At 34.4% G+C, this 11,066-nt stretch overlaps 1 protein-coding gene across 1 annotated transcript in view; it reads left to right on the top strand.

The window, feature by feature from the left end:
• The window catches only part of LGSN (lengsin, lens protein with glutamine synthetase domain), a 17,247-nt gene extending 6,477 nt beyond the window's left edge, over positions 1-10,770 (top strand). The window contains exons 2-4 of the mRNA XM_042829283.1: positions 679-1,669; positions 7,932-8,110; positions 9,571-10,770. Coding sequence (XP_042685217.1) covers positions 679-1,669; positions 7,932-8,110; positions 9,571-10,770 — 2,370 coding nt within the window. The remainder of the gene's footprint in view (positions 1-678; positions 1,670-7,931; positions 8,111-9,570) is intronic.
• Positions 10,771-11,066: the final 296 nt, after the last annotated feature.

Genomic DNA, 11,066 nt, shown 5'->3' with positions numbered 1-11,066 from the left:
TTTTTTTTTTTTATTATAAAATAACCATCTCACCAAAAAAAAAATTACTTAAATAAAAAAAAAAAAAAAAAAAAAAAAAAAAAAAAAAGTAAATCTCTTATTTCTTTCCTGCTCACGCATCTAAACATGGATTTGCTCATTTGACTACTGCCATGGGAGTTTGGTTATTTAGCCAAATTAGATTGCAAAATTCATTTAAAAATAATTTATTTTCAGCTTTCACTTCCCATACTTACAAGAATTGGTACTGTTCCATGTTTTAGGGCAATACACTTCCTCTATCAAAAAATAACAACAAACAAACTATTTTAACATACATAAGAATAAACATAGGTGTGATCATTACAAGTACTTTTTTTTCCTCACATTTAAAGAGCACATTTGCTTGACAAATGGCGTCACACTGTGTGCATTAACTGCAATCTATTAAATCTGCCTGAAAATTAAATTATAAAGGTACTTTCACCAGCTTTATTCTAAAATTAAGAAAAAGAATTCAGCAAGAAAATCTTACCCAAATAGTCTAATCTGTGTGTAGTTAAGTATTCACAGAGATCTCTATTAGCAAGAAGTCCTGGAAGTGCTACAAAGTAAAAGCAGCTGGTGGTATTACTCCCTTTCTCTGTTCTGTTTCGTTCATGCATATTATTTGGCTGTATATTTTATTGCTGGTTACAGAAAACAGCTGGAATTGGCAATGATGAAGTTGATGGCAACAATATATGTAGTTTCAGAAAGAAAAAGGGAATCAAAAGTACCACAAAGCAGTCTCCTCTATTAGAAAATGAGAAGATTGAGCCATCTCTCACCTCAAAAATCCCAGATTGTCATCCTCTTCAAGGAACCACTGTTATTTCAGAACCACCACTGCATCATTCTCTTCAAAACCTGACTAATTTTCCTTTGGTAGAAAACCACAGAGGGGACAGAGGCAGTTCCCATTTTGGCAGCAACGTGAAAGAAGACATGTCTGGGGAAATATATGACATCCCAGAAAATGCTGACAGTGGGAAAATAGCAATAGAAAAAATGCAGGAGGGGACAGAAACGTCAGGTACAACAAAGCTGTCCATGGCTGTACAATCCACCAGCAATACAGAGAAAGTTGAATGCACAGAGACAGTGTGTGAAGAAGAGGACAGTGAGAAGACAGAGCATAAACAAGAGGTCTGGGGCAGGATGGATGAAGAAAACAGCAAGTTTCATATGACAAAGATGGGTTCCCTGGAGAGCACTGCAACCACACGAGGGAGTGACACTGCAGTGTCTTTTGCACCTGGCATTTCTAAACAAACTCTACAAGAGCTAAAAAAACTTCTGAGTGAAGGCCCTCTGCCTGCCCATGGGCCAAATTACAGAGGCGGGTCAAGTGGCACTGTTAGTCAACAAAACTTGAAGCCCTTGGAGAAAAGAGCTGAAAAACCAGGCAGGCCATTTGAGATGCTTAGTCTCCATTTTGGAAAAGAGAATCAAAAGTACCACAATTTTCGCAAGGAGGAAGCAGGGCACCAGAGCAAACCTCTGCTGGTCCTCAGCTCTGCAGGTTCTGACCAGCCACAACCAGCAGGAGGCGAGGTGGATCAGCCATTCCTGAAACAACCAGAAACTTCCATGAGTGCCGAAAGTTCTGCTCCTGAGATTCTGTTTGACTCTTCTGAAGGCAACTCTGGTAAGGATATTTAACCATCACCTGCTGTACTATTAAAGAATATGTTTCTATTGTTTCATGTGGTTTTGTGATGTTGCAAAATTTAGTCAGAACTAGAGCAGAAGAAAATCAACACTTGTGTGATAGGGATGGATCAGAAGTTGTACCCTACATCTATGCTGCATTTTTTTTTTTTAAATTTAAGTAAGGCTTTTACAAAGCCAAGCTGCCAAAGAGTTCCATGCATAAGTGGTTACGTCTTATTCGCTAAAACTGAGACATTTCCTCATTTAAACTGAGCACAGGCAACATTTCCCAAAGGTCTGCTAGGCAGTGTAGAACTCTGAAGTTACTTGGCCTTCTTAAAATTTCCTTTTTAACATTTACAGAAGAGAAAATAGGCCCTATGTGAGAGAGGTGTTTTCAGTTATTAGCCCTATTAGAGGCCTAGAATGCAAAATATCTAATATGAAAAAGAAAACGACGCTGAAAATCCTCTTCATGATGTTCAATAAGTTCATTTTGGAAGTGTTTATAGAGTAAATTAATTGCTACTAATAGGCTGTGTTTTCTTTGAATAGTAAAAACTAGACTTCTAGACTAGCTGGGTCAACAAATTGAAAGCTAAAGCTATAATAATGTGATGAACTTAAGCAATTAGTTGCTTTGTATCGATTCCAGGAAGGACAATAAAACCCATAGAAAATTGCCAGTTGAGCACATATCAGCTTAATAACTTTCTGGGAGCATCAGATAATATTATAAGTTTTTCAGGGTATGTATGATGCTCTCTGATCTATTTCAGTGATACAAGAAATATGAATATCTTCATTAATAAGATATTTTGTCAATCATTAGCTATACAACAGAATGCAAGAGAATATTAATACACAATAATATTAAGTTATCCTGCTGTCTTGTTCTGCTTTCAGATGGTGGAAGCATGGCTGTGGGTAATCTATAAAGAATCTGAACGTATACCTAATTTTGTTAGCTACAGAACAGTTTTTGACATATTGTGTTAACAAGTTTGAACAAATTCAGGCAACATATCCGTGAATGGTTGTACATCAAAACTAATTCATGGAACTGAATGAGAAATTAACAGATCTGAAAAAATACTTTGTATTCAAACCTCTCTCTCTTAGAATATGCAGCTCAGAGGATTATTTCTTAGACTGCTCTGCATGTTGTTACCTTAGAAGGTCATTTTTTTGTTCCTGTTCTGCTGAAAGGCTAGCAAAATTCATTGCCAAATTTAGATTACCACTGTTTTCTCATTTACTGTCTTCGAAGCCAGAAAATACATTTTAAAATACAGGAATAACTATTCTTCATTATGACACCATTTGAAAATTATAAGGAATTGAAGAGATTAATTGCAGATTCCACAGGGAGATTTCATCCAGATTTTAGCCACTTAAAGTGTCTAATCCAAGCTCATTTCTTTCTCAGTAGAGAAAGGTAGGAATTCTGTCTTCAAAGAGGTAGTTAGAGGTTTTTGAGAAATTGGCCTCTGGAGTTTGGCTTCTCTTTCTACCTAATGGAGAAGAAGTCTACATGTTAGCTTAGATTATTTGCCTTGCTGATTTGAAATGCTGGAAGCAACCTGGATTTATTCTTATTCTCTGTCACTGGTGATAACAACTGTAGGAGATATATATATGAAAGCTAACTTTGAGGGGAGATGGGGTAAAACTGTTTTTTCTTATCTAAAACAAACTCAACAATAAAAATTTTGGAATCTCAGAGCTCTGGATTACACTTGACTTTTACTTAACAAGTTGTACAGTGTTGGGTACAATTTCATATTTCCTCTAGCAAACGGAAGTACAATCTTTGTGTAGAAGTAATAATAGAAATGGGTTTTGAAACAACTTCATTGCATATGCTTAGTAGCTTAAATGAAGAGAAGAAAGCTTTGGATAAAATTCTGCTATCTTGAATGAGTCTTTGCCCTAATAATAAATTAATCAATTAATTTTGATAAGACATTGATAAAATACTATCCTAAACATTTTATTTACTGAAGGGCCTGAGCAAAAGTCTTGGATCTAAGCATGAATTGACACTGAATATACCTAAAATACAACTCCTCGTATATAGCACATTTTCAGATATCTAATATTAATGATATTTAGGGGCAGACAGCCCCTGTGTTGCCACCAGTTCCATGGCAACAAAGCATAGTGGAATATTAGTGGGAAAGTTCAACCTTTACTGCCATACCATCAACATCCACCTCTGCCATCATGGGCCAGCATAATAAAATAGGAGGCATTGCTTTCAAGCAGCCCTCATATAATCTATTCTGTTCTTGGAGCTTACCTAAAGTGAAAAAACAAAGCCATGCTATTCCATCATGTACATTCTTTATGCCCCATCTGCAGTTAATATATATTTTTTTACATTTCATTTTTTACATTTTGAACTCAGACATAGCATGGGATGAAGCTCAGCTTCTTTCTAAACCTCAATTGTCCCTATTTTTTGTTGAGCAAACCATCATATTTTTTGCCTTTTTCTTTCCTTTTCCTTTTGAGTTAACCTATATAATCCTTGCTAATTTTATTTATTTATTTATTTATTTGCCTCACAGGCTCAAAATCCAAATATTTTTCTTTAAAGTAAACCAGAAGTCCTAAATCCTTTATCTTTCATACTGATAGCTGAAATCTCTTCTTGCTGTATGACTGTATGCTTTATACTTATGATTTCTTACTTTATGATATACTTTTTTTTTTTCTTGGATCAGTACAACATAAGATCCTATATTTCTTCTCCATTATGTCCCCTTTTATGTAAGATTCAACTCACCTGGTGGTAAGCCAGTCATCCTGCAATGCTGTGAGCAAAAAAGATATATTCAGACAGTAATTCTTCCTTACTAGTAGAGATACCCATTTTCTTTCTAGTAACACTGCAGTGTGGCCAGAATATTTAGTTTAGACCTAATATAACTGAAATGGATTCTCTACTATTTCTCTGCAGCTACCTCTCCTTCTACAATGTACTAAAGAAGAGTTTAATCTACCTTGAACATTGTGCAAAGGTTTATTTTCCCTAAATAATTTTGCATTCCATTTCATATGGTGCTCTCACTCATATTTATATTATTATTTGTATATGTTATAGATTTTTGGAGTAGTATTTGTAGTTTTGCATTGTTCATATATATTTTTAAATATGTGTAGATAATTGATATATATTAATAACTAGTTTGTAGTAATTAGAAAACAAACACAAGTGATACCAATTGCTTCTCAGTGGTAACTTACATGGAAAAAGCAGAAAGAACCATAGAACAGATAGAAAAACAGAGAAATAAACATTAAATGTTTTCCTGTGTACTATTGATTTGATATAACTATTTAGAAACTATGACATACATGCAGAAATTTTCTTTATAAAAGAAGTCCAGTCTGGATTTAAAAATCAATTTTAAAATGAAAATCTGAACCCAAATTTGAGCATTTTGTGAAACTAATATATATGTTTCTGTTAGTAGAGTTTATGAATTGAAAATGAAGATGTCTTTATTTCTAAAGTTCCAGGGAAACAATTACACTTGCGAACACAGTTCTCCCTCATGAGAGTGTAAGACTGTTAGATTGTGTATCTATGTCTGCTACGTTTGCCTAACATTTATTTGTTTTCTACCTTATCTACAGTAGGTGATGCTCTAGATGAAGTTTGTATGAATTGGGAAAAGACAAAGTACTTGGTTTCCTAACTACTCTTTTCCAAACTTTCTCCATCACTAGGCTGCAAGGACTTAGTCTAGCCCAATTTAAATTAAAATACTGATATTAATTTTAACCTCATTATCTGAAAAGATCCATCACTAATTATAGCAAGTCAAACCTGAAAATACAACTCTTACTTCTTCAGTTAATTCTTTTGGTTTTCTTAATGTTGTTTAACACATATCACCTTTAGAATTTTTGTATTAATTTATGACATTTCATATAATATAATTAAGTAGTAATGCATTTATTGAAATAACAATAACCTTAGCTTGCAGACAATGCACATATAACTTAAAAAAATTGCTTACCTTGTTAGATATTTAAATAACATATATCAGTAGCTTTGCATTCTGAAATGAATTAATCATTATTATGAACATATGTCACTTATTTTTCACTTTGAAATTACTATAGTTATTTATATATTATAAATAAATTATTATATTATAAAGTTATTTATATCCTAGGAACACTGATTTACAGGATTGTTTGGGTTAAAGTTGTTTTTCATAAATTATGTGGAGATTTTTTCCTGAAAAAATGTGTGCTCAGAAAATGTAAGTAATAAATGCAACTTTTCTTCTTTGTAAGAAATATCTGCAAGCCTTATATCCAAGGATGACAGTCAAATATTACTTTGAGTAATATGAAAACATTAAGACCTACCTGTGACAGAACTGTAAACCCTGAATGAGAAAGGGAATTATGTACCATCTTTGCACAGGAAATTACACTTGTAGAGTAAAGGCTCTAGCATTACTTATACAGCCAAAAACTTCAGGCTTCTTACCCTGGAGCTGAAGATGCCACTTGTAATCCATAGGAAGATCCTCAGAATCTCTTTGAGCTCTATGCATCTGATCAGTAGCCACAGTTTATTATCTGCTAATAGACTGCTGCTCGATGCTCAGATTCACAAGGAGATCAAATCTGCCAATTATCAGTAAATATTTGTTGTATGTTGTAAAACAAAATGGGATGACTGAAGTAGGATTCAAGTCCTCGTTTCCTGGATGACATGCATAAATTAATGTCAATTTACATATATTCCCTGCTCACTGGTTGTGTCTTGTGAGCATCTGTAACAGTGTGAGTGAGTTGCACAAAATTGTACAGGACTTCCTTATTCAATGTATATCTCTTTAAGGACAGAGTGCCCCAGTGCTTTTGAGGACAGAGAAAAAAGTTGTTTCCATAAGCAGCTCACAGCTGAAGCAGATGACAGGAAAGAGAGAAGGTGTCTGTGACAATTTTTGTCTTCTTGGTTTTACTTATTTGATTTATGCTGTTTTTCCTTTGACTTTTATATCTACTTAAACTTTTGTTTTTGCTTTCACTTGTTACTTATTCCTCAGGGAGCAATGTTATTACTTAATGTCTCCTCACTTTTTAGTATCCTAGCAACCTCCTTGCCATCTGGAGCTGAAGATTGGTACAGCAGCATTCAGAGCTTCCACAAAGTCTATGACTGTGGAAGTTTGCTGCCTTCTGAAGGAACGGTCAGACAGCTTTGTGCTGGGCCATTTTGCTGGACTCCTTGCAGCTTTGTAGCTGGTAGTCCTAGCTGTCCCAGTGGAAAGATGAAAAAGATCTGTCTGCATTCTTCTGATAAAGGAATTTTACCCCATTTGTGGTAATTTGATACTGGTGAGATTAGGAGTGTTCCTTCTATCAGCGATGTAACTTCTGACTTCCACTTGAAGGCTGATGATAAGTGGTAGCTGTTCCTGATTTACTGTTGGTCTGAATGATTTTAAAAAATTCATCTAGTCATATTCTCAGTTTCCATGGAAGAATGGAGGACTTTACTCCTACAAAGGAAGAAATATTTTATTTTAAAATATTGATATCATATTTTTTGTCTTTGGTTTAGTTAGTTTATGGTAGTAAATATAAATTAATATTTTATATAGTTTAACTTGAATAGTAATAATACATAGATATGCAAAAGAAAACAGGCTCAGAGATCAAGAGGTTTGTGAAAAGAAGTTACTATTCTTAGGTCTCTAAAGAAAAAAAGTGGAATACGGAAAACCAAAATAAAAACAAAACAAAACAAACAAACAAAAAAAAAAACATAGAACCATGACAACAGGTTTAGTAGATAAATATTCTTTTTATTATATTTCATTATCCGTGCACTTTTTAAAGAGTTTAAAGGAACACAGAATCTGAATTAAATCAATTTTCAGTGGGAAAAGATTATCCAGTTGCTATTTGTGCTCTTAAACTCACCCAATAAGCACACCGAGGTATTCCTCAGAAATCCCTGGCTTCAGTGCTTGATACCCTGTGTTTTCTTATCGAAAAAACATTCGAGTTACAGACTGTTCCTAAAAATACAGGATTTTGTATGGATTCTCAGGAAAAAAACAACAAACCTGTATATTTACAGAAATGTTGTGTGATCCGTATATTTTTCTTAGTTTTATTTTTACACTCTGCACTAGTTTGCCACTGCTGTACTTTTTAGAACAGCCTGTATTGCAGTGTTCATTATTTTTTTTTATATGAACATTTCTCTTCACTTATAGCATCCAGCAGAGAACCTGATATAAACGGCCTCGGAATTCCAAGCCTCCTTCACCTGTTCTCTCACATTGAATTTATTAAGCAGCAGATGGCCAGGGACAGCATACAATTCGTCAGATTTGAATCAATAGACCTCCATGGTGTGTCAAGATCAAAGAATGTTCCTTCTCGCTTTTTTCATGTAAGTGTTTTGGTTTCTAGGTACACCTAGTGTTTTCATTGCTCTGTCCTTTATATATTTTATATATATGTATATATATATATATATATATATATATTTTTTTTTTTTTTTTCCTAGTGCAAGTAGAATCTCAAACTTAGAACAAATTATCTGCTTCTTTCACTTGTTATTCTTCCCAAAGAATGTGGACATTTTTTCATCACTGTAATCATCTATCCCTTGGTTTCTCAAAAATGATAATCCAACTAAATAGGGCCAGTAGTTTCTCCTCTTTGCACTTCTAGTAAACTCTTCTCTTAATCTTTTCAAATTCTACACAATTATAAAGATTTAGATTTATTGGATATCATAAAATCCAATGAGAAAATTGTAACCACTAACAAAAAGAAAATGAGTAAATTAAAATGTCTTTAGCTATTAGAAATGTTATAGTAGTCAATCAGGTGAGAAATATGATTCAGTAGCAGAATTTTCTGTACTGATGATTCATTCATTCATTTTTCGAAGAGCCATTATTTATAGTTTTAAGTATTTCAACAGTATTCCACCTGGTTAGGAAATATTTTATCAGCTCTGAGCTTTCCCTTTTTTACGTTCATTCTGTATCCTCTGTTCCCTTTCCCATGGAAGGATAAAGGTAAAATGTAAATGTGAGCCAATTTTCTCTCGACAGCCACATAATTGCAGCTTTCATCATCCAGTGGTTTTGTTTTAAGTTGTTCAGGCGCTTGCTTGGAGATGTCCTATTTACATTTCATCTATGTAAGTGGAAGTTCTCTGTTTAAAGAGAGAAGATAGAACTAGGAGTTTATCCCATTTGCTACCTAAGAGGGGAGCACTGAATAATTTCTCACTTGAAAATGCTATGTATGTTTCGTTTTTTGTTTGATTGTTCTTTTTTCTTCTCCAACTCAATAAAACCAGAAAGTGAGAATTTTTGGTTTAATTTTGCATTTGAAAAATGGTGAGGCAAGTGTTATCTCATCTAAAGAAAAGTGGCAGCCTGATTTTCATCATGAGTCTTTTATGGTCACTTAGCTCTCTGTAAAACAAATGCTCAGAGAATGCTAAAGCCTTATAAAGTAACTATAAAGAAAAGTTTGGCTGCAAAGTTTGCACATAACTGATGATTCCCATAGTTGTACAAAAAATAAGGGAAAACGAAAAAGGAATAATAAGTTTTGAACATTTTTTTCTACATCTCTTAATGGGAATTAAAAGAACAATCATCAGGATATGCCAGAATTTTCATACAAATTTTGTACAAGATTATCCCACTTCATAGCGATACAGTTATTGGTCAGTGTCTTCCACTTTAACGATTGCTGTTCTTTAGGTGTTCTTTTATGAAAAATACTACTGTTTTTGCTATAAATCAGACTTTTATAAATTTTACTTGCATAGAAATACCATTCAGTTATTTTCTCATTCTGTAATTTGTCATTCTGCTCTGTGTTTAGGAAAAAGCAATTCATGGTGTTGCCATGCCCAGAAGCTATCTTGAACTGACCCTGAATCCTAAGGATAATGAAATAGATTATATAAATGCAACCAATTTTAATTGTGACATAATCCTGAACCCTGATTTATCAACATTTCGAATTCTACCCTGGACCGAGCAGACAGCTAGAGTGATATGTGATTCCTTCACTGTACTGGGCAACCCTCTAATGACCTCACCTAGGCACATTGCCAAGAAGCAGCTGAGAGAGCTTCAGGACAACGGCTTCTCTCTACACTCTGCCTTCACTTATGAATTTTGTATTTATGGCATTACTGAGGTTGTAAATTCAAAGACAATATCCTTTCCTGCAGCAACGATACTAAATAACCATGACCAGACATTCATTCAGGAGCTCATTGAAGGAATGTATTGTACTGGGGCCAACATTGAAAGCTTTTCTTCTTCTAGTGGGCCTGGACAAATGGAGATCACTTTTCATCCAGCATTTGGCATAGATGCTGCTGACAGTGCCTTCACATTTAGAACAGGCATTAAAGAGGTGGCTAAGAAGTATAGCTACATAGCTAGCTTTTTCTCAGAATCAGGATTCTATAATTCAGGTGCTCTCTCACATAGTCTGTGGGATCTGAATGGGCAGAAGAATTTGTTTTCTGCTGGTTATGGAGCTGAGGAGCTCACAGATATTGGAAAAAATTGGCTATCTGGTCTCTTGGCACACTCAGCAGCTATTAGCTGCTTGATGGCTCCTACCACCAGCTGCCGTAAGCCTTATTCCAAATACAGCAAAGAATCAAAAGAGACTGTAAGTGCAAAATGGGCATATAATGATAACAGCTGTGCCTTTAATGTCAAATGTCATGGTGGAAAAGGCACTCGCATAGAGAATAAATTAAGTTCTGCTACAGCAAACCCCTACTTGGTACTTGCGGCTACTATTGCTGCAGGTCTAGATGGAGTAAAGAGGGGACTTAGGTATGATGATACATCCCTGGAAGAAAACCACATATCTGGTCTGAAACCTTCATCCGTCCCTCTGAAGCTAGAAGATGCTCTTGTGGCACTTGAAAAAGATTCATGCATTAAGGAAGCATTAGGTGAAACTTTCATCAATTATTTCATTGCCATGAAACATTATGAACTAGAAACTGAAGAAATGGATAGTGAAAGGAATAAATGCCTGGGGTATTTTATTTAGAGGAAGCACACTTCTGTACTGATGCTGTGTAAACACATATACTGTAGACAAATATCTTGAAATTAGTAAATATATTTTAAAATGTTTTCATGCTTTATTTATTGCATTTCCTTCTTTGAAGAGTAAATGGCAATTTCATTTTATAGTCTGTACATTCTGCAAAGTAGAAAAATGATACTCATGAAAAGATATTGATAGGCTTTTAGAATACTAGTTTTCATTTTAAGTGAACAGGCCTGCTGTTAGAAAGAAGAAAAGAGAAGGTGAAATGGAAAAGAGCTTCTATTTTGCTGCAC

This window comes from Centrocercus urophasianus, unplaced genomic scaffold (assembly GCF_019232065.1).
Source record: "Centrocercus urophasianus isolate 14NV4802_14NV808 unplaced genomic scaffold, USGS_Curo_1.0 seq_10, whole genome shotgun sequence".
Lineage (NCBI taxonomy): Eukaryota > Metazoa > Chordata > Aves > Galliformes > Phasianidae > Centrocercus > Centrocercus urophasianus.
The sequence above is the reverse complement of the archived record's forward strand: the minus strand, read 5'-3'. Positions and strand labels throughout refer to the sequence as shown.